Source organism: Thalassophryne amazonica, chromosome 9, assembly GCF_902500255.1.
Source record: "Thalassophryne amazonica chromosome 9, fThaAma1.1, whole genome shotgun sequence".
Classification (NCBI taxonomy): domain Eukaryota; kingdom Metazoa; phylum Chordata; class Actinopteri; order Batrachoidiformes; family Batrachoididae; genus Thalassophryne; species Thalassophryne amazonica.
Window position 1 is genome coordinate 14,221,013 of NC_047111.1, and position 22,067 is coordinate 14,243,079.

General features: G+C 44.4%; 1 protein-coding gene across 1 annotated transcript in view; it reads left to right on the plus strand.

Annotated features, from left to right (window-relative positions):
* LOC117516767 (olfactory receptor 52N5-like) overlaps positions 1–21,746 on the plus strand; it is a 34,405-nt gene extending 12,659 nt beyond the window's left edge. The window contains exon 2 of the mRNA XM_034177620.1: positions 21,158–21,746. Within this exon, the coding sequence (XP_034033511.1) occupies positions 21,158–21,746 (589 nt within the window). The remainder of the gene's footprint in view (positions 1–21,157) is intronic.
* The last annotated feature ends 321 nt before the right edge of the window (positions 21,747–22,067 follow it).

The window sequence follows — 22,067 nt, forward strand, 5'->3', positions numbered from 1 at the left end:
CCCTGTATCCACCATGAAAGGGAAATCTCTGTTTTGTATATTAACGGTGACGGTTGGCTCTTCCTTAGGTATCATCGAAATAGCCAATGCCACCGTTTCCCCCTCTGTCTTCTCTAGGCCTCCCTATTGCCAATAGGCAGAGGGTCCAACCCAAGGTCGGGCCGGACAATTTCTCATTCGATGTCCAGGTTGTCCACAGCTCCAACACTCATTAGAGGGTTGATCCCCTATTGGGGGTGTTGGTCCCATAGGCGGTCCCGCTTGACTGTTCCTGGGAGCTGAGTTTTGGAATCTGCTTCCAAATGAAGGTTGGCGAGATCCTCTTCGCCACCCTCCTCTTTGACCTTGAAAGTTCCGTGACTCTCCTCTCCACCCATGACTGTAGGTGGGTCCATTTCCGGGTGTGCCAGTGCTATGGTAGTGATAGTGATGCTCCACTGGTGCTGAGACTTCTCCTGTAGGAGTGCTTCCTGCTGCTCCTTGGGGGCTCTGTGTGGCTGTTACCACAGGTGCCTGTATGGTGGCAGCAGTGTTTGCCGTAAGGCCCGTGCTTGCGGCTCAGAAGGAACAGGGGTCATCATTGGTGCCTGGGTCTTTGTTTTTTCTTTCTTGACTTTGGTTAGCTCTCCCAACTGCATCTGCACCAATTTTTTCGTCAGGGATTTTGCTGCATCTTCTTCTTTTTGTTTTTCTTTCTTGTAGATTTCAAGATGGTGACAAATATGCTCAGAGTATAAAGCCCAATTCATTTTTGATAGTCCCACGACTCCATCTAGGGCTTTCTGAACCTCATCTGGTAGAGCCTTTTTTACAGTTATTTTAAACAGGATTTCAGTTGCTGGAGAATGGTTCCATGCATTTCCTGTTTCCTCCGCCCATCTTTTCTGGAATCGGTGCAGGAACTTCTTTGGGCACTCTTCAGGTGTCCACTCCTCATCATCCAATTTAGAGGGATCCAAGACCTCAGGGTACTTTCTTCTCAGTCCTTCCCACATGGAGTTTCTATAGCGATTAAAGGGGACTTCATCATGTTGATTAGTGCCCATCATTTGTGTTAGTCCAACCTTTCCTGCTAATTCTTCAGTGTCATGTTTTCCCATGACATGCATTAGCAAGGCTTTTATGTCACCTAAAGACAAGGTTACCCCTGCAGTGCCTTCTTCTAAGGCAGTTATCCATCTCCCAGCTCCTTGGGTGATGTCTGGCAGCCTGTTGGCCAGCCCCACCATGTCTGTCCAGCTCCATGGGGTATACACATGATGACCATTCCTGACCACCAGTGGGCATATGAGGTCTTCATCCTCCTCTTCTTCTGTGGGGGCTCCATACTGTCTTCCAGATCGAGTGCGACTGACTGGTTCCAGGCAGTCTATCCAGTTGGTTATATCCTGTTCTAAAGCCGCTATGTCTTTGGCTACACATTGTTGTCTTTGCCTGAGTTGGGCCTCTTTTGCACTCTCAATGACGATCTCACCAGAAATTTTTCGGGTGGGTGGCTCTATAATGTGATTCCCTTGATTGGGCGTCGATTGTTGTAATATTCTTCTTTCCTCGGCATCCCTATGTCTTTGTATTCTTTCCTTCGCTAGCCGAAGCTGCTCAGCTAGTTCTTCATTATCTCTTCTGGCCAGATCCAGTGTGTCACAGAAGCTCTTGTGCCACTCTTCGGAGCCTCTATAGCCTGTGAAGGTCCAGTCGGCTGACTTATGGTGGGAGGGGACGGTTTTCAGTGGACCTCGATGTGCAGGCGGAGCCTTCAGGTCTCTCTCTTTATCCTCGTCTGCCTCCGTGTCACTGTTATTTGTGGCCCCCCCTGCTGGTCGTGGTGAGCGACCACCTACTTTCGGACTTGGAGACCTTGTATGATCCTTTTGACAGACTGAGGACCTGTCTGCTTGTGGCTCTCGAGCTTTTAGTGTCAGTGTGAATTTGCCCTCCACATCCATGCCTTGGTCCTCTTCACGAGTTCCTAATACAAATTGTCCAGCTGTCTTTCCCATATCATGACCTTTATATGGGGGTGGCTCTGCTTCCCAGCTCGGTGCACTGGGTTTAGTGTCTTTGGATCTTTCCTCTGTCATTTTTTCTCTTTTCTGCTGTAGCCTCTGTGCTTCCTGCTTGAACAAGGCCAAAACTTCTTTTTCTTCAGTGCGTTTTTTGTTGTTATTCACGTTCTTCTGCTGATCTTTAATTTCTTTTTTCTGTATTTCTACCGCAACTGCTTCACACATCACCGGATCAAATGATCCCTCCAAAGGCCATTGCCTGCCCCCATGTGACCTTTTGTGCCACTTTCTCATACATTGGTTGGCCTTAGTGCGTTTTCCTGGATATTTTCTTAGTACTAAGTCTAGCGGGGTACTTTCCCGACCTTGACCTTGAGAGTTACCCATGTAACCCTGACAAACGCTATGTGAGGTGTTTCTATGGTGTTCTGGTAGTCCCTCAGGGGCTGTCCTGATCCAGACCAATAACTTGCCAGCTGTTAACTTAACACCTGTTTTGTATTTTAAACCCTTAAAAGGATTAAATTTCCAACTGTTATGCCCGTCTTCTTTTTCTTTAACTAAATATGAAAATTTACCTGTTTCCCACCGAACCTTCCTTGGGACCACAGTCAGAGTCAACCTAGGAAACAGTTCTTCACCTGGATCGGTTGGTAGTGTTACTAAATGATTTAATGGTATGCTAATTTCTTTATTAGGATCAGCACAAAGCAGCTCCAGCCACGGAGTTAAACCCTGATGCCACAGACGTCTTATCAGCAGCTCCCAATTAATTAGAGGGAATTGTTCTTTCTTTTGCTTCAGATTGATTACCTTAGTAATCTGCCATAATTTCTGATTGATCTCTTGTTTGTCCTGCCAATGTTCTGCTCCTACACTGTCAAAATAGGTCCTTTCCAGCCAAAAATGTGTCCTGATTCCCTGGGTTTCAATGTCTCCGTCAGTCAAGTAATGTTCTGGGAGTATTATTTCATCATCACTTAAGTCTCCCATCAAAGACTGTCCCAAGCATTGATCAGTCTGTCAGCTTTTTCACTATAATCTAAGCTTTAACTCTTTTGATTTATAACCAATTTTATTTCTTTACTCCTCTTATAACCCTAACACTTCTTAATGTCTTTGCTCCCGACTTTCTATTTTCCTTCTAATTTTTTAACTTTCTGCTTCTTGTCTTTTTCTGCTATGTTTGTTTATTAGTTTTCTTTCTTTGAAATAATATCTACCTTCTCTGTATTTACATAGCAGTCTCTTCTCCTGTCTTTTTTCCCCACTGTCTCTGTTTCTCACTTTTTCTCTTTGCCTGTCATGCACCTCCCAAGTCCTCCTGTTGGGTCTAAACGCCTCCTCCTTCTCGTACTCTTTACATTAATCTTGTATGTCAACCAGCCTGCAAGCCCTCACAGCTTTGCCTGCAACTCCCCGCTTACTCTCCACTCTCCCACACACCAATTTTCAAAAGCTTTATACACAAAAATTATTAAAAACAACTTTCTATATATCTCTATCTAGACTTCTGCCACCCTTTACTCCGCGGCTTTAAACAACCTTTTTATTCACTTAACACCAATGTGTTCTGTTTAAGTATGTATCTCTTCTTCACGTTAGACAGCTTCTCCGGCGCTGCCAGCAACTCATATATTATTTATTTATTTATTTTTCTTAACAAGCTACTCTTTGAGCGTACAATATTTAATTTACTTCTACGCCTTACCGCGCCTCGCGTGCGTATCCTGTGCTTAATATATATTATTTTTCACAAGCTCTTCTCTGAGCATACAATATTTCATTTACTTCTACGCCTTACCGCACCTCGCGTGCGTATCCTGTGCCTTTCTGCACTTTCTTCTACTTTTTTCCCACTTACTGAGCTCCTCGTGAGCTTAATGTGCCTTTGCACTGAAAATATTCTCTTTTTCTTTTCTTATAAAAAACTCATATTACTGTGTACTTAATTACTTATTCTTCTCCCACGCCCCACAAGCGTGTATTTGGTGCCTTACTGCACTATTTTCTGCTTCATTAACTCTCATGTATTCTGCACTAACTCTCTATTTATTTTATTTTTTTTATAGTTTTTCTCTTTTCTTAAAAAATGACGTCCTTTATTGAGCTCTTTTACTTACTGTCAGCTGTGCTACTTTGCACTTTTCTCTTTAAATCTCTTTATCACGTACGGTATTTCTACTGCGCCCCCTCAGGCGCTTATCTTGTGCTTCCTCTGCACGTATTCTCTGTTAAACTCTTTTTCTCACTTATTTCACTTCAGTCTCTGTTAAACCCTTTAAATAACCTTGTATTACCTTGTATCTATTTGTCAGTATACTCCCCTAAATTAACCCCTACAGCACATGCTATCAGCCGGCACGTTAGTAACGAATTTCAACACCAATTATTCCCCAAGCATCCAGGTTAGTTCTCCATGCACTCTTTTCCGCACCAGAGTTCATGAACATTCCTGACCTTTCACTCACACAGACATTCTTTTTCCCGGGAACACACACACCTTCTGAGCATTTTATCTACAAGGCCTGATAATTTTCAATCTTATCTTTTTTTAGTCTCTTATCAATTTTCTTAGTCCAGGTTCTTTTGGGTAAGAGGCAATTAAAAATATCACCTGTCAACTTGGGCGGAAATCCCGACTCACTCCTCCAGATCGTGCAGAAGTTATAAAAGGTTTCTGCTTACCTTTTAGTCGTGATCACTGTTATTTACGGTCTGGAGGGATGAGCTGGACTGCCCCAGGCTGCCGGAATGCCCCTGGACCCTCCTGAAGCTGGCTCGCCAAGTTCTGTCGTGGTTCGTCTTTAGTCTTCTCGGGATGTCGTCTTTTAGATAACACAAACTAATTGCAAGTGATATGCTAGAAAAGGACACAACACTTTAGAATAATTCAGCCTTAAGCAAGATAAAATGCACAGAGTTTTTAAGTTTATTCAAGCCTTCGACACAGAGCTTAGACAAACTGAGTCCACTAGAGAGACTGAATATGTGACAACCGCGCTCATCTATTTATTGGAGACCCGCGGGCATCGCTCCTCCTTCGACTTTTTTATTTATTTCATTCCCAAGACATGGTTTTCTATTGGAAGCGTCCTCTAGTGAACCCTAAGCAGGTGTTAGGCCATTATTTCAATGTGACAAACGCTCCCATTAAAACGTGAAGGATTTACAACTGATTTTTTTAAAAGACCTTCAGCCACAGGTGCAGCTGGCCTGAGGCTCCCCGCACGTGGCCTCAGCCACAGGTGCAGCTGGCCCGAGGCCCCTCGCACGTGGCCTGCGGGAAAGCACCTAAGAGGCCTTGGAAAGCCCCTGACGGACTGAATGACTAATAGAGCCCTTTTTTTGGGTTGAACACCTGCTAGTTCAACCAGAGGACATACAGTTCGGATCAGGACACTTGATAGTTCATCATAGTTCAAATAAGGACCTAAAAATTCTTCTACAAAATTATAACCCCTATTTAAAAAAAACAAAACATTAACCCATACAAGATTTTTGTGTGTGTGTGTGTGTGTGTTATTTTGCCTGTCCCAGAACACCTGGAGATACGTCACCATTATTTTTCTTGACGCTTATATGTCGGGGCAATACAGTGACCTCCGCTCGTCCGAGCTGCATGGGCTCGTCACCAAGAGGAGCCAGAGGTCCCGTCGGAGGAGCCTCAGTGGGGCGAAGAAGAGGCGGCCCAGATCTGTGTCGGGGAATGCCCCGAGACGAAAAAACCCGCTCTGATGGCCGCCCTCTCTCGCATCCACGCTCCTTCATCCGATCATCTAGACGAATCACCAACGATATTAGCTCATCTAAATCATTTGGCTCGTCACGGACTGCCAGCTCATCTTTTAATGACTCATTTAACCCATCTACAAACACTCCTCGTAAAGCTGCGGCGTTCCAACCTGACTGAGCAGAAAAAATCTGGAAGTCCACGGAATACTCCGCCGCACTCCACCTCCCCTGCCTGAGATTCAGCAACCGTTGAGCAACGGTATTCATTTTCACTGGATGGTCAAAAACCAGTCGGAACTCCCGGGAGAAATCCTTAAAGGATCCTAACAATGGCGAGTTGTTACTCCACAACGCTGTGACCCAAGCTAAGGCGTCACCTCGGAGCAAATTAGTCACATATGAAACACGGCTCCCATCAGAAGAGAAGGAAGCCGGTCGCTGAGCAAAAACCAGAGAACATTGCATCAAAAACGAAGCACAGGCTTCGACGTCTCCTGCATAAGGCTCCGGATGACAAATAATCGGTTCGGACGCCGAATCTCTGGGTGACGGAGTTATCTGCACCGGTATCGATGGTGCCACAGCTGGAGCAGCAGGAAGCGGAACGGCTTGCGCTGCAAGCTCCGTAACACGGGCGTCTGTTTGTTTAATTTGGTTTGCGAGATGCTGTAATTGCTCCCATATTTTCTCCAAGTGTTCAGCCAGCACCTTCTCCACAGACAAATCAGTTTTCATGCCACCTGGAGAGCAAAGAAAAGAAAAGAACACCAAAATGTCCAGCCGTACCCCCCCATCAACGGGAAGCCTCCCGGCAACCGAACAGACCAGGCCCGAGAACAGCACCTCCCTCCGGGGTCCTCGTCAGGAAGCAGACAGCACAACGCTCCCAAGGTCCACCACAGACAGCAGGACAGGGCACCGCAGCTGGAAGGCCGGCTGGCATCAACAAAAACCCCAAAACAGTCCCCAGTACAATCCAACACACAAGAAAAAACACAAAACCCACCCAAAACCTCCCCAGGGGACCGTCCCATCCAACCCCGGGAAGAAAAGAAAAACACCCAAACGCAAAAACCCAACACAGCCCCACAAACACAATACAAACATAAATGCATAAAAGAAAAATAACAAACAACCCCCCCAGAACGACCTGCAGAGCCCAACCCCCCCCAGAAGGCCTTTACCGCCAGTTCCAGGAGGAACAGCCAGAACCAGAATCCCACAAAGGTCCCCAGGTGTACATGGAGCAAACGGTGCCCCCCAGAGGACCGTACCATCAACCCCAGGAGGTACCCTCCCCACAACCCCGGAACCCCAGACCCGGCCACACTTGGCTAGTCGGCCCCAAGCCAATTCCCCCCCAGAGGACCGTCCCATCAACCCTGGAGGTGGAACCCGGAAGGAAACAAAACAAAATCAAAATCCAACCCCCGGAGGACTACCAAAAACAACCCTGGGGGCAAAATAAAACAACCGTAAACCCTGTCACCTTCCCCGGCACCCCGAAAGACCCCAGGTCCCTCCCAGAGCCCCTCGGCGGCTCAATTTTGGCGAACAGCTCAAAACATTAAGCCGGGGAAGGGAACAGGAAAAAAACTAACCCAGCCCCAACCCCAAGGCGCAGCGGAAAACCGGAAATACGTCCGGTGCCCCAACTCGACCATACCCCAGCCTCTCGGGAGGGGTGGAACTACCGAAATGGCGAACGGCAACAGATCGGCCCACCCCTCCAACTGAGGTATGTTCCCGCTGCACCACACCCCGGCAACACCAATGACGAACGGTACAAAGGCTCACCGAGGCTGGAGTGGAACCGGGCCCTAACCAAATCAAGAAAAACGCCCCTAACACCCCCCCCCCCCCCCCCGGTGCAGAGGTCTTCTGAGAATGCTCAGCGTGACCAACCTGCACCACCCCACGACCCACAAGACGAACGGTCTTGGGGCAAGTGAGGTTGGGGTTAGGGATGTAGGGAAATAAAAAACAACAAAATAAAACGACCCAACAACCCAAACAGAAAATACCTAAAAACACATAAAAAACAACAATCAAGTGAGCCCAGACAGGCTTCTAACCGCCTAACATTCACTCCACCAGACACGCCTCTGACTCCCAAAACAAATTATAACCCCTATTTAAAAAAAACAAAACATTAACTCATACAAGATTTTTTTTGTGTGTGTGTGTTATTTTGCCTGTCCCAGAACACCTGGAGATACTTCACCATTATTTTTCTTGACGCTTATATGTCAGGGCAATACAGTGACCTCCGCTCGTCCGAGCTGCATGGGCTCGTCAGCAAGAGGAGCCAGAGGTCCCATCGGAGGAGCCTCAGTGGGGCGAAGAAGAGGCGGCCCAGATCTGTGTCGGGGAAAGCCCCGAGACGAAAAAACCCGCTCTGATGGCCGCCCTCTCTCGCGTCCACGCTCCTTCATCCGATCATCTAGACGAATCACCAACAATATTAGCTCATCTAAATCGTTTGGCTCGTCACGGACTGCCAGCTCATCTTTTAATGACTCATTTAACCCATCTACAAACACTCCTCGTAAAGCTGCGGCGTTCCAACCTGACTGAGCAGAAAAAATCTGGAAGTCCACGGAATACTCCGCGAGTTGTTACTCCACAACGCTGTGACCCAAGCTAAGGCGTCACCTCGGAGCAAATTAGTCACATATGAAACACGGCTCCCATCAGAAGAGAAGGAAGCCGGTCGCTGAGCAAAAACCAGAGAACATTGCATCAAAAACGAAGCACAGGCTTCGACGTCTCCTGCATAAGGCTCCGGATGACAAATAATCGGTTCGGACGCCGAATCTCTGGGTGACGGAGTTATCTGCACCGGTATCGATGGTGCCGCAGCTGGGGCAGCAGGAAGCGGAACGGCTTGCGCTGCAAGCTCCGTAACAGGGGCGTCTGTTGTTGGATTTATGTATATATGGATATGTCAGTTATCACACATTCTTTTATTATACATTCTTCTAGTCTATATTCCTTATATTATACATTCTTTTATTAATACTTTAGTAATGGAAATAAACTCATTGTATCTGTTAGAAGTCTGTTGCTGACTTCTTGATGACCTCTTGATAAAGTATGTTACAAATGAATGATTACATGAGTTGTTTTTATCCTTGCAGTTAGAGAGAAAAAGGAACTTATGTGATGTCGCAAAGCGAGGTCAGAAGAGTTGATGTCCAAAACAACTTATCAAACCATTAAAAATATAATAAAATATAAAATAAATAATAAGGAATGAAAATGTTTGTATATGATCATATGAATTGCTTTTGTGCAAAAGAGAGTTGTAATGGAAAGATTGAATATGATTCCAAAAGAAAGTATGCTGTATTGCAAATTGTGTTACTAGCTGTGTTGCCAAATGATGTTTCTACTGCACGCATGTGGTTTCAACCACAGGAAAGAACAAAAGGTTAACCGACATGTGCTGACTGAAGATAACACCTGAAGAACGGAGCCCAGGAGAGAAGTCCTGACCGCACCTTCCCCAAACCAGCAGCCTGAGATCGCAGAAACCAGAAGTTGCTAAGACTTGCTCAACTGTAGTTGCAAGACCTGTTTATGATTGCTCAACTGTTTATGCCACGTATGCTGACAACCGCACCTGTATGACATCCTGAATAAAAAGAGCGAGAGTGTAGCCAGAGTTCAGTGCAGTTTGGAGATTGTTAGAAGAGTTTGTCTCTGTGCTGCACTCCTCGCGAGCATTTACAATTGAATTCTACTCTCTGACTCTTATTTGACTGTTGTGTCTTTCTCTGTTACAGTTTTATGATGTTTAGGTGGTTTTAAACCTAACATTACTTTGGTCCTTCGAGCCGGAGGTCAACATACCTGAAGGGTTCCAGCGGACGAGACTGACACCAGGAAAATCCTTGGCCAAGGTACTGAGACCCTTTGACGGGACTGGCTCGGTCCGCCGGCTGGGATCCGGAAGGTTGAAGACTAATCCGTGAGGGGAAGACAGCGGTTGAGTGAGTAGAATTTTAATTGAAAAAAAAAAACTATAAGTATGTGTCGTGACAGGTAGTCACATAAACGGACAGGACAGTGAATAGTGACAGGAAGTCATGTTAAAACCCTGAGAATTCTAGACAATGTCAGGTAATGTTAAACGCAGTTAAACCCCGTAAGGATGAACAGAATCCTCTAGTATCAAACTAGTTAAACTCTGTATTAGGAGGCACGGGCTCCTCTGGCGTCTAAATTAATACCGGTGAAAAAGTGTGACAGTGTAATAAAGGTGACTGAATGAGAGTGATGGGTCATTAGATCCTCCTCTATATAAAATTACGGGAAAGTAAACAGCGACCACTGGTCAGAGGCAGAGGCAAGGATTTCCCGCTTCCTTCGGGGAGGAGAAAGGGAACTCACTGACTGGTGGAAAATTAAATTTGCTGTCCCGTAAAAAGCACATAACCAGTGTTTAGAACACTGTAGGTGTTGAAACCCCACTGGTCTAAATTTTATCTTTATAAAAACAAAAAAAAAAAAGATAAAAATAACGTAAAAATGGGGAAGTCAAACAGTAAGACACAAAGGCAGGATCCGCGGGACCGTCTAGGTAACAAAGATTGGAAATTTATGGAACAAAAAGATCCTACACATGTCTCATATTTAGACACATGGATTACAAAACATGGATTCGACGGCCAAATAAACAGACCATCATTGTCAAAATTAAGAGAATCTATTAAAAAGAAAAACAAAAATGATGAGTGGAAAATGATGAAGGAGGGATGGAACAAAATTATTGCATGGGAGGAAGCTGCAGATCAAAGACGAGAAGGTGAGAGGAAGAGTAGGGAGAAAGACAGGGAAAAACAAAACAAGACTGAAGGACGAAATTCAGAAATTTTCTTGCACAAAAAGGAGGACGATGAAACCACCTGTCCACCCATAAGAGTGCAAGTGTATGTTGAAGAAAGACGCGGAGAAAAGGAACAGATAAATGACACCAAATCAGAATCAAAACAAACTGAAAAAATGACTGATTCTACAAAACCAAGTCTGTATCCAGACCTGGAGCAACAAACGGATGACAAACCACCAGCATATCACTCACCGCCGCCCCAGAGACCAGTTACAAGGTCCTTGACACGATCACGAGAAATTCTGTCCCCTCCCAGTGCACCTGAAGCATCAGGGTGGGATTGGGTTAAACTAAAGGGCTCAAAATCACCACCCGTATACTCACTTGATGGTACAGAACAGTACCCCATGATACAAGTAGCTAATCCAAATGTGGCGGTGGATCAAAGACCTACACTTTTGGTCTACCGCACTTGGACAATGGACGACATAAAGTCCGCATTAACAGGGGTGGCGGATCCTCAGGAAGATGTTGAACAGTGCTGTCGAGATTTAGAAAACCTCCGTGGTTCATATAATTTAGATGGCACGGAGGTCCAGCAGGTTTATATGGGAGCTTTAAAGAAATACTGGGGGGTTGTAAAAGGAGATTGGTCACCTGCAAGTGGCGACGGCACAGCTTTACCACATAATAGCGACATACTGACCCAGCGAGTGACAGCGTTACAAAAACGAATCAAAGAAAAATTCAAAAAACAAGCTAATTATGCTGATATTAATCGTACTAAACAAAAAGACGATGAACCTTTTGAAGATTACAAGTTAAGAATGGAAAAGGTTTTCCGTGCAAACAGTGGTCTAGTACCAGAGCAGGAAGAAGGAGTATACGAACAACAACTCAAAAACGCCCTCCATCAAAACAGCAAACAGGGAGTTAAACATTGGATTGAAAAACACATGATAAATTTTCCCACATCCACGTTAGATAACTATGTTGACCATGCTATGCATGCTGATAAGGTCCAAAGTCAGAAGAAAAATACAGGGAAAACACCTGCTGTTTTCCTGGCTGACCTGACCGATGATCCAAACGAGGACCTCTATTATCAAAGAGGATACCCGGATCGTGGTCAACAAGGCCGAGGGAATTTCAAGGGAAGATTTCAGGAAGGACGCCGACACATAGAACAGAGAGGTGGACCTCCACGTTGGAGTCAAAATAGCGACAGATTCAATGACAGGGGAAATCAGAAGAGACAGGACTTTCCACCACCAACAGGGCCGCGACAGTGTTGGATCTGTAATGAGGAAGGACACATCTCTCGGGACTGTCCTCGCAGAGGACAAAACACACATCAGAGTAAATGACTAACCGACCAATCACCAAAATTAGGTCCAGACATGCCTGTTGATCTTGATCTGCAGGAACTCATGTCAGTTGAAAGTGTCCGACCAGAAATAACGCTTTTGGTGAATGGACACTCTGTGTCCTTCTTGTGCGATTCAGGTGCCTGTAAGACAACCTGTAATGTGAAGATTCCTGGTGTCCATCGCGGAAGCGAAATATATTGGGTTCGATCAGCAAATGGGAAAATTACACCAGTCCCACTGTCTGACCCAATATGGCTGCGGGACCCTGAGGGACAATCATGTTACATGCCTATTTTACTGATGCCTGAATGTCCAGTTAATCTGTTGGGCAGAGATGGACTTTGTCAACTGAGACTAGCACTGGTGCCTCAGGGGAATAATATGATTGTGAAGCGAAAAAATGATTTACAACCTACAGATCTTAATGTCCTGACCACTGATGCAACTGATAAGTTTTATTACACATTGGATATTCCAAATGTTGAACCGCAAAACTTTGCTTCTTTACTCCTAAATTGGGGAAGGGACACCCTAACACAGGTCCAGGACGAAATGTCAGCAGAACAACTCCACATAACTATGTGGTACAAAAATACGCCAGGTCCCGACTTGCAATATGAAACCACCTTACGCACTCTTCCTACTCCACGACCGTTGGTGACCTATATCTACAGTGATGGGATCTCCAACGCGGCGTGCGGAGTGGAACAGTTATCGGACGCTGTGATGCATTTGTACAAACAAAGCGGGCCACCACACGTTTCCCTGTTCAAAGATTCTGTTGTCCCTTGGCATTGCTTATCAGCACTAGTGGACATGGGACAAAAAACCACCAATTGGGTGAGGAAAACTAGGGATATTTGGGAAAGCCCTCAGACAGGGTTGACTAGGACTCAAATTTATCTTCCAATCGACACTCCTGTTGGAGTTCATACTGATGATAGCTCTGATGCATGAAATTTTGTACTAACTCAAGAAGAGCAGTCACTCCTTACGGAAGTACCGCCACATTTGTGGTCTTCAGGGCCAACTGATGTTGGACTAGTCAAGGGAGCACTACCTGTAGTCATCAGGCCAAAGACTGAATACAGACCTTGTATCAGACAATATCCATTAAAACCGATGCATTGGAAGGCATCAAACCCGTCATAGCAGATCTTATTCAAGCAAAGGTCATTGTGGAGTGTCCTGATTCACCATGCAACACTCCAATTTTTCCGGTGAAAAAGGCAGCTCCTTCCACTGGTTGGAGAATGGTCCAGGACTTACAGGCTGTTAATAATGCTGTAGTCCAGAGGGCACCTTGTGTACCTGACCCACATACATTGCTGAATTCTCTTCGACCTTATGCTACGTTCTTCACAGTTGTGGACATCAGCAATGCCTTTTTCTCCGTTCCTGTAGACAAGGATAGTCAGTTCTGGTTGCTTTCACCTTTGCGGGAAAGCGATACACGTTTACTCGCCTACCGCAGGGCTATTGTGAAAGTCCCACAATTTATTCGCAAGTAATGTCTGCCAGCATGGCATCCTTTGTTCCACCAGGAAACAGTCAAATTCTCCTGTATGTTGATGATATTTTGCTGGTCTCACCCGATAAAACAACATGTGTAGAAGACACTCTTGCTCTATTATTCCACCTGGCGAAAGAAGGTCACAAAGTCAGTAAGAATAAATTGCAGTTGTGGAAAAATGAAGTAAAGTATTTGGGTCACAATTTGAGTTGTGAAGGACGAACAATCGTAGCAGACAGGAAAACAGCCATTCTACAGGCCCCCAAACCACTGACTAAACGACAAGTGATGTCCTTTTTGGGCCTGACAAACTATTGCAGAAGTTGGGTGCCTGACTATGCACAAATTGTGCACCCTTTAAACAGATTAATGTACACTGAAGACATTTCAATGAACACAACTGTTAAATGGACCTCTGAAGCAGAAGACGCATTTTCAAAAATAAAACAAGCATTAACCTCTGCAGCTGCTTTGGCACTTCCAAATTATAACAAAACTTTTGTACAAATGATTGACTGTAAGGGCCACTTTATGACTTCCGTACTCACACAGCAACATGGAACCAAACTCCGCCCAGTTGCGTACTACTCTGCCAAATTGGATAGTGTGGCTTGCGCCCTCCCCCATTGTGTACGTGCTGTTGTGGCAGCATCAATGGCTGTGGAATGCAGTGCTGGCGTAGTCCTCTTCCACCCACTAATCCTCAAAGTGCCACACGCAGTGTCGGCATTGCTGCTACAAACCAACATGACCTTTTTATCACCGGCACGCCATCTGTCTTGCATGGCCACGCTGCTGTCCCAACCGCATGTCACAATCGAACGATGCACCACACTGAATCCTGCAACTTTGATTCCACTTCCTGATGACGGGGAACCACATGACTGTCTAGATTCGACTCAGACTGTAGCAAAATCCAGACCGGACTGTGCAGCTCACACAGGGAAATCTGACTCTGTATCTCAAGGAAATCATTATGCAGATATTTCTGCAAAGGCTGCTGCAGCAGGAGAGCTTAGTGTACTCCATGTTGACCCAGTACAGGACGTCACACTTCCTGTTGACAAAAACAGTTTATCTTCTCAAGTTCTCTCTGATATGCAACATCAGAGTTCAGATGTAGAAAAGGACTTATGGACTAAACGCGGAGCTACTATCCGTGATGGCATTTATTGCTGACCATTGGGGAAACCCATTTTACCTAAAAATTTGTATAGATGGGTTGCCATATTGAGCCATGGTATTTCTCATGTCTCAACAGGGGGGATGATGAGCCAGATTAATGCCATCTATACAACCTTTGGATTTAACACGTACTCTAAACATTTTTGCAGAGCATGTCTCACGTGTGCCAAACACAACTCCCAAGGCAATTTGAGACCTAAAAGAGGAAAATTTCCCACTCCACAATATCCTTTTCAGGTTATACATATGGACTACATTCAACTAAGTAAAAGTGAGGGCAAAGAATATTGTTTAGTAATTGTGGATGCCTTTTCCAAATGGGTAGAACTTTTTCCAACCAAACGACCTGATGCATTGACTGTAGCCAAATCGTTATGCAAAAACATCATACCCCGCTATGGCATACCTGAACGAATCTATAGTGATAATGGCGCTCATTTTGTAAATGAAGTTATTAAAAACATAGGAACTATGTTTTGCATTGAACTAAAAAAAACACTGTGCGTACCACCCTCAGAGCGCAGGATTAGTAGAAAGAACAAATGGAACAGTAAAAAACCGACTCAAAAAGACAATGGAAGAAACAGGGAGACCATGGACTCAGTGTCTTGAACTAGTACAGCTGTACATGAACATCACTAGTACTATAGGATTGACACCATTTGAGACCCTTTTTGGAAGACCATTTAAATTGCCTCACTTTAAAAGTCCCTGGGACATAGAAGATGAACCTAACCTAGCAGATTATATGAGAAAAATGCTCGAGAAACAGAAAACACCCACTGACGAAGAAACCCCCATCTCTCCACAGGACGACCTGTTGGTGAAACCGGGTGACTGGGTTCTAATCAGGAGCATCAAGAGGAAATGTTGGCATTCACCTAAGTGGGAAGGACCATATCAGGTCCTGTTGACAACCCCAACAGCTCTTAAAATAGCAGAGAGAGGAACTTGGGTACACCTCACACATGTTAAAAGGGTCATCTGGGCAAACCCGGTAATCAAGTAAGGGAAGTGAAGCAAAGTCTGGTAATAGTGTGGGATTCTGGTGTTAAGATCCAGGGTTGACACGAAAGCCAGTGAAGTTTTTACTGCCACTGACCTGAACTTAGGCTGACACCGGCTTTGACAAGATGGCCTTACCTAAACTGATGTGTATCACAGGAAGTATACAGGTGGTACTCCTGTTACTTATCTATTGGGGATGGTACTCATGTATTTCACAACGGTACTCGTGTAAAAAAATACCCCTAAGGGGGAAATTGGCTGAAACTTGGACAATTGACACTGTAAATAGAACTGAACAGGTGATCCATGAGTATGATCCTACGGTTAACAATTATGATTATGACCCTGCAATTGATAATTATAATCGCAACAGAGTGAGACGCTCTTTTTGTAGGGGAGGATGTACTGGGACTGCTGGGGCCAGACAGTTCACTAATCCTTGCTCCCCGACTACAACTGATACAGTCATTACCAGAGATCTTTATGTCTGTTACAATGCCACTCAGTTTGTTTCAAAAATTGTTATACCTTTTTCAATCATACGGGTGGGAGGACAGGCTACTCCAGAAATGAGTTCCGGCACTCACTGGAAATGGCATGAATGGTATCTCTCCAGTGTTGATTGGGATCAAGATTGGGGAACAGTTTTTACGTATACTGGTAGTGACTGGACACCATATCCTACCACCCAGCATTCCAAAGAGTGGAAGCGTAGACTAACTCTGACTCGACATGATAACCATCTCCTGCTGTCGTTCAATACTACCGATCAGCCGCTTCTAGAAAAACCTCCCAGAATACACTCATATACAGAGGCATCTTGTTATCATTTAACATTATTTGTGTACAGGCCCGGTGTTTACACTGACCCACATACCGACTTCTCAATTTGTACTAACATAACAAAACGAACTGACTCTTCTCCGACGACACCCACAGCGGTAGGACTGTCATTGGGTCCACAAACGTCTGTGACAAAAATTCAGATCATAAATGGGAAAATTGAAACCGATGATTGGTTTTTGGTGACCACAGGAATTAGTGGACAAAGAAACAATTGGTTGCTCATGGCAGAGCAGGCAGCAAAACCTGCCAAAAAAGACTGTGTAGTGTGCTTAGGGCCTCGTCCAATACTGCGTGTAGTACCAGCCCCTTTGACCTCCGATTGTTTGCTTGAAATTATGGTGAACACGTTCATTCCTTTGAATCACAGGTGCATAAGTTGGGATACCATCTATCCTGTGGCCAACATGGCCAAGAATAAACCCCTGTTCTCTGAAGATGTGGCAGAGGGAAATTTTACCTGTGTTAAGCTTCCAGGTACTGGTCAAAAGTTAGGGGAACTAAATGAGACCGTGTGGTGTAGCCACACTCTCACACCACCAAGCCCTTTTAAACCCATTGCTAGAAGCGATGTGTGGTGGTGGTGTGGAGATAATAGGATTTTTGATAGATTACCAAACAATGCCTCGGGTCACTGTACTCTAGTATCATTCCTTTTGCCTGTATAAGTGTTGCCCATGACTGTTGAAGAACTAACTTTAAATGCCAAAGCAGTCGTCCCTGAACATTGGACCCGCACTAAGCGAAACGCATGGAAGACTGCTGGAGATCCAACTTACATTGACGCCATAGGGGTCCCTAGAGGGGTTCCAGATGAGTATAAATTAGCTGATCAGATCGCAGCTGGTTTTGAATCCTCTATTTGTTGGTGGTGTACTGTTAACAAAAATGTAGATAGGATCAATTACATCCATTACAATGTTCAAAGATTAAGCAATTGGACTGAGGAAGGATTCCGAGCAGTGCGCTCCCAACTAGCCGCCACATCCTTGATGGCATTCCAGAACCGCATAGCCCTTGACATGCTGTTGGCTGAAAAGGGTGGGGTTTGCGCCATGTTTGGAGAGCAGTGTTGCACGTTCATTCCAAACAATACAGCGGCTAATGGCAGCCTGACCCTGGCTATCGAGGGTCTGCGCACCCTGAATCATAAAATGAAGGAGCACAGCGGAGTTAACACTGCGTTTTGGGACTCGTGGTTGGATATGTTTGGGAGATATCGCACGTTAGTCTCATCTGCACTCATCTCTATTGCTGTCTTTGCTGCTATTTTGACCTTGTGTGGATGTTGTTGTATACCCTGTCTATGATCTCTAATCACTAGAATGATCACCACTGCTATCTCACCAGCAGGAAAAGACAATGCTCAGATGTACCCCCTCTTAGGAGACAACCCTGACACAGATGATAAAGAAGGCTGCGGTCATGATGACTTTGATGACAGCGTGCACTTGCCCGACCTGTTCCCAGACCCAGGTGACTACGGTGAACCTGATGACGACAATGACCTCCAAGCCTCCCGAGTGTAAATGCACCCTTACCACTGTTGGATGATCCCACAACTGAAAATCTGAAAAGAAGTGGTTGTTGGAATAAATTTTGTTCATGGGTGAATGTTCTATACCGTAAGAATGCATGATAAACAGGGGGGAAATGTTGGATTTATGTATATATGGATATGTCAGTTATCACACATTCTTTTATTATACATTCTTCTAGTCTATATTCCTTATATTATACATTCTTTTATTAATACTTTAGTAATGGAAATAAACTCATTGTATCTGTTAGAAGTCTGTTGCTGACTTCTTGATGACCTCTTGATAAAGTATGTTACAAATGAATGATTACATGAGTTGTTTTTATCCTTGCAGTTAGAGAGAAAAAGGAACTTATGTGATGTCGCAAAGCGAGGTCAGAAGAGTTGATGTCCAAAACAACTTATCAAACCATTAAAAATATAATAAAATATAAAATAAATAATAAGGAATGAAAATGTTTGTATATGATCATATGAATTGCTTTTGTGCAAAAGAGAGTTGTAATGGAAAGATTGAATATGATTCCAAAAGAAAGTATGCTGTATTGCAAATTGTGTTACTAGCTGTGTTGCCAAATGATGTTTCTACTGCACGCATGTGGTTTCAACCACAGGAAAGAACAAAAGGTTAACCGACATGTGCTGACTGAAGATAACACCTGAAGAACGGAGCCCAGGAGAGAAGTCCTGACCGCACCTTCCCCAAACCAGCAGCCTGAGATCGCAGAAACCAGAAGTTGCTAAGACTTGCTCAACTGTAGTTGCAAGACCTGTTTATGATTGCTCAACTGTTTATGCCACGTATGCTGACAACCGCACCTGTATGACATCCTGAATAAAAAGAGCGAGAGTGTAGCCAGAGTTCAGTGCAGTTTGGAGATTGTTAGAAGAGTTTGTCTCTGTGCTGCACTCCTCGCGAGCATTTACAATTGAATTCTACTCTCTGACTCTTATTTGACTGTTGTGTCTTTCTCTGTTACAGTTTTATGATGTTTAGGTGGTTTTAAACCTAACACTGTTTGTTTAATTTGGTTTGCGAGATGCTGTAATTGCTCCCATATTTTCTCCAAGTGTTCTTGAATTTTTTCGGCAAAAGGAACCGCCTCTGCCGCTGGGTCCATTATGGAATGGCCGGGAACTACTGTTATGTGTCGACGCGGGTTGAGGAACGGACCTGCGTCAGACGGAACCCAGCGCTAAAAATAACCAGAAAGCGGTTCCAATAACAAAAACAATTTATTTATTTCACCCGCTGGTGCATAATAAAGTGTAAAAACTGAAATAGCATCCTTCTGGTGGAGTGAAGGCTGGCACGCTCTCCAGCGCCAAAAAGGATCGAAGCCCAGCGCTCCTGGACCCACTATCACCGCCAACCACCCCCCAGGTGGACACGACAAACCGACTCTCTGCGAAGGATAGAAGAGGTGAGGTAAGTCAGCAGTTACAACTAATATCCTTCAAAAGACACACACTATCAGCAACACATTCAGGTCTGTATTTTGAGCTTTATGCAAATGAGCAGCTTCTCACAACAGGTGGAGGATCACTTGTCCGCACGTCACAGCAGTGAGAAGCAAGCTGCACAATTCTCATCACAATTCAAAGATACTGCGTAACAAAATACCAAGTTACTATCAACAATTAGTCAAACACTTAATCACCTCTGATGTGTGCTGACAGCATGTGTCCCTCACCCTTCCTCCTTCACGGGCTCGATGTGTCAAACCCAGGCGCGGTCCTCAGCGTCTCACAAACGAACATCACAAGGTCGAGTTCCCGGCAGTTCTGCTTGAATCACACATGACTTAAATGCAGAACGCCATTCAATTATCTGCTTCAGCTGAAAGTCTTTAAGGCTGCACGTGAGCACCATTCACAGGTGCTGCACATGATGTTGATGAGGGTGAAGGACTCTTCAGCCAGCACCTTCTCCACAGACAAATCAGTTTTCATGCCACCTGGAGAGCAAAGAAAAGAAAAGAACACCAAAATGTCCAGCCACACCCCCCAACACACAACATAAACACTCTCAAAGTTCAAACCTTAGTAGAAAAATAAGACCAAACTGTTTTCAGGCCCAAACATTTGTTTGAGAAATAAAAATAGAACGTTTTCCTATAAATAATTATGATGGCTTTTAGAACTAACGAATTTAATTTTAACGATCAACGTACGAGGTTGGACACATAAGAAATTATTAATAGTGACTGACCAGTATTTCACAGATCGCGCCTCTTCATCGTGGCGCCGCGCCTTTTTCCACTCACACCTGGCTGCAGCAGGTGTCTGTTTCCGTGTGACAAACACAGTTATGAGTAGTTGTTGGCGCTCTTTTTTCTTCTGGGCGAGAAGATTCTTATAAACAGACACGCAGAACACAGAACACTGTAAGAAAAAAAAAAAAAAAAGGCATGCAAAATTGGACTAAAAACTCCGCAAAACTGCGAGGCCGCGAAATGTGAACCGCGTTATAGCGAGGGACCACTGTATTCTCTTTTCACATGTCAGTAATTCTTGACATGTGGATATTTGCTCGCTCAATTAATAAGACACACCTAATTTGTCAGATTTCTTTATTTTTAAAATGTATTTCATTTATTTATTTTATTGTAACAAACGAATGGAGACGACGCAACCTGATTGCAGCACGGGCGAAGGGAATGAGAACACTACAGTTGTTATTATCAATTCCATAGTCTAACACGATCACACCACATAAAGTTAAGCTCAGCGCTGCTGTGGCTCCAGGTTGTGGAGAAAAAGGCGTGCAGTGCTTTCTTTGCAGTCAGCGCTCTGGCCACGGATCGTGCTCGATAGACCAGCAATCCCGCAAAAGCGGGATTTGTATTAATTATTATGTAGTATAATCAGGAAAGTGTTATTTATGTAACATATGCATTGATTTGTATGATGGCACTGTTTATCAGGCCGATCATTTTCATTTTTATGTGGATTCCAGCGCTGGTTCATTTTGGCGTATAATTTACGCCACCTCTCGACCTGGTGTATATTTTCAGCGCAGCGTAGGCCAACAACCACATTGATAAATGCCAAGTAGCGCAGCCGTTTTGGCGTACACCCCATATACGCTCAAATATCGCCGTACGCACGTTGATACATGAGGCCCACTGTGCTCATGATTATGGCTTTTGACAGATACGTGGCCATCTGTAATCCTCTTCACTACACCACCATCATGACCAGTAAGATGGTCTGGAAGCTGTCGCTCTTTGCCTGGGGAGTGGGTTTTGTTCTGGTCGGGATTCTGATCGGTCTGTCCGTCCGACTCAACAGATGCAGGACTCTGATAACAAATCTTTACTGTGACAACGCCTCACTGTTCAAACTATCCTGTGACAGCGTCTTAATCAATAATGTCTATGGACTCACCTTCACTGTGGTCTTATTTACATCTTCTATAAGCAGCATCATTCTCACGTACACTAAGATTACAGTCGTCTGTCTGACCAGTAAGAACAAATCTCTGGACAAGAAAGCCTTCAAGAGCTGCAGCACTCATCTCACCGTCTATTTGATCATGATAGTTTGTGGATTTACAACCATTATTCTGCATTGCTTCCCACAGTTCTCTTCTTACAGGAAGGTCTTTGCCATTCTGTTCCATCTGATCCAGGGTAGCCTCAACCCCATCATTTATGGAATACATTCTTCAGAAATCCACAAATCCTTCTCAAAATTATTCAGAATTTAAAATATTTCCTCCAAAAATCAAGCATTTTTAGTAAATATGGAGTGAAAATCACAGAATATAAAATACCAGGAATATCTTAATGAGAATCAGAATTGTGATGTGACTTTGTGGTATTTTTCATGGACCGGCGTTCTTTTTTCTTTATGTTGAACACACATTTTAACGCATTTCCTCGGGGGTTGCATTCAGTTTCCAAAAATAATAACTATGAGCAAATAAACTTGTGATGGACAACATATTGGAGGTTTATTGATGCACTTTGAACAGAAAACAGCCAGTATGGACATGGACTGCTGATCCACAGTGTTGGAAACACTCAAT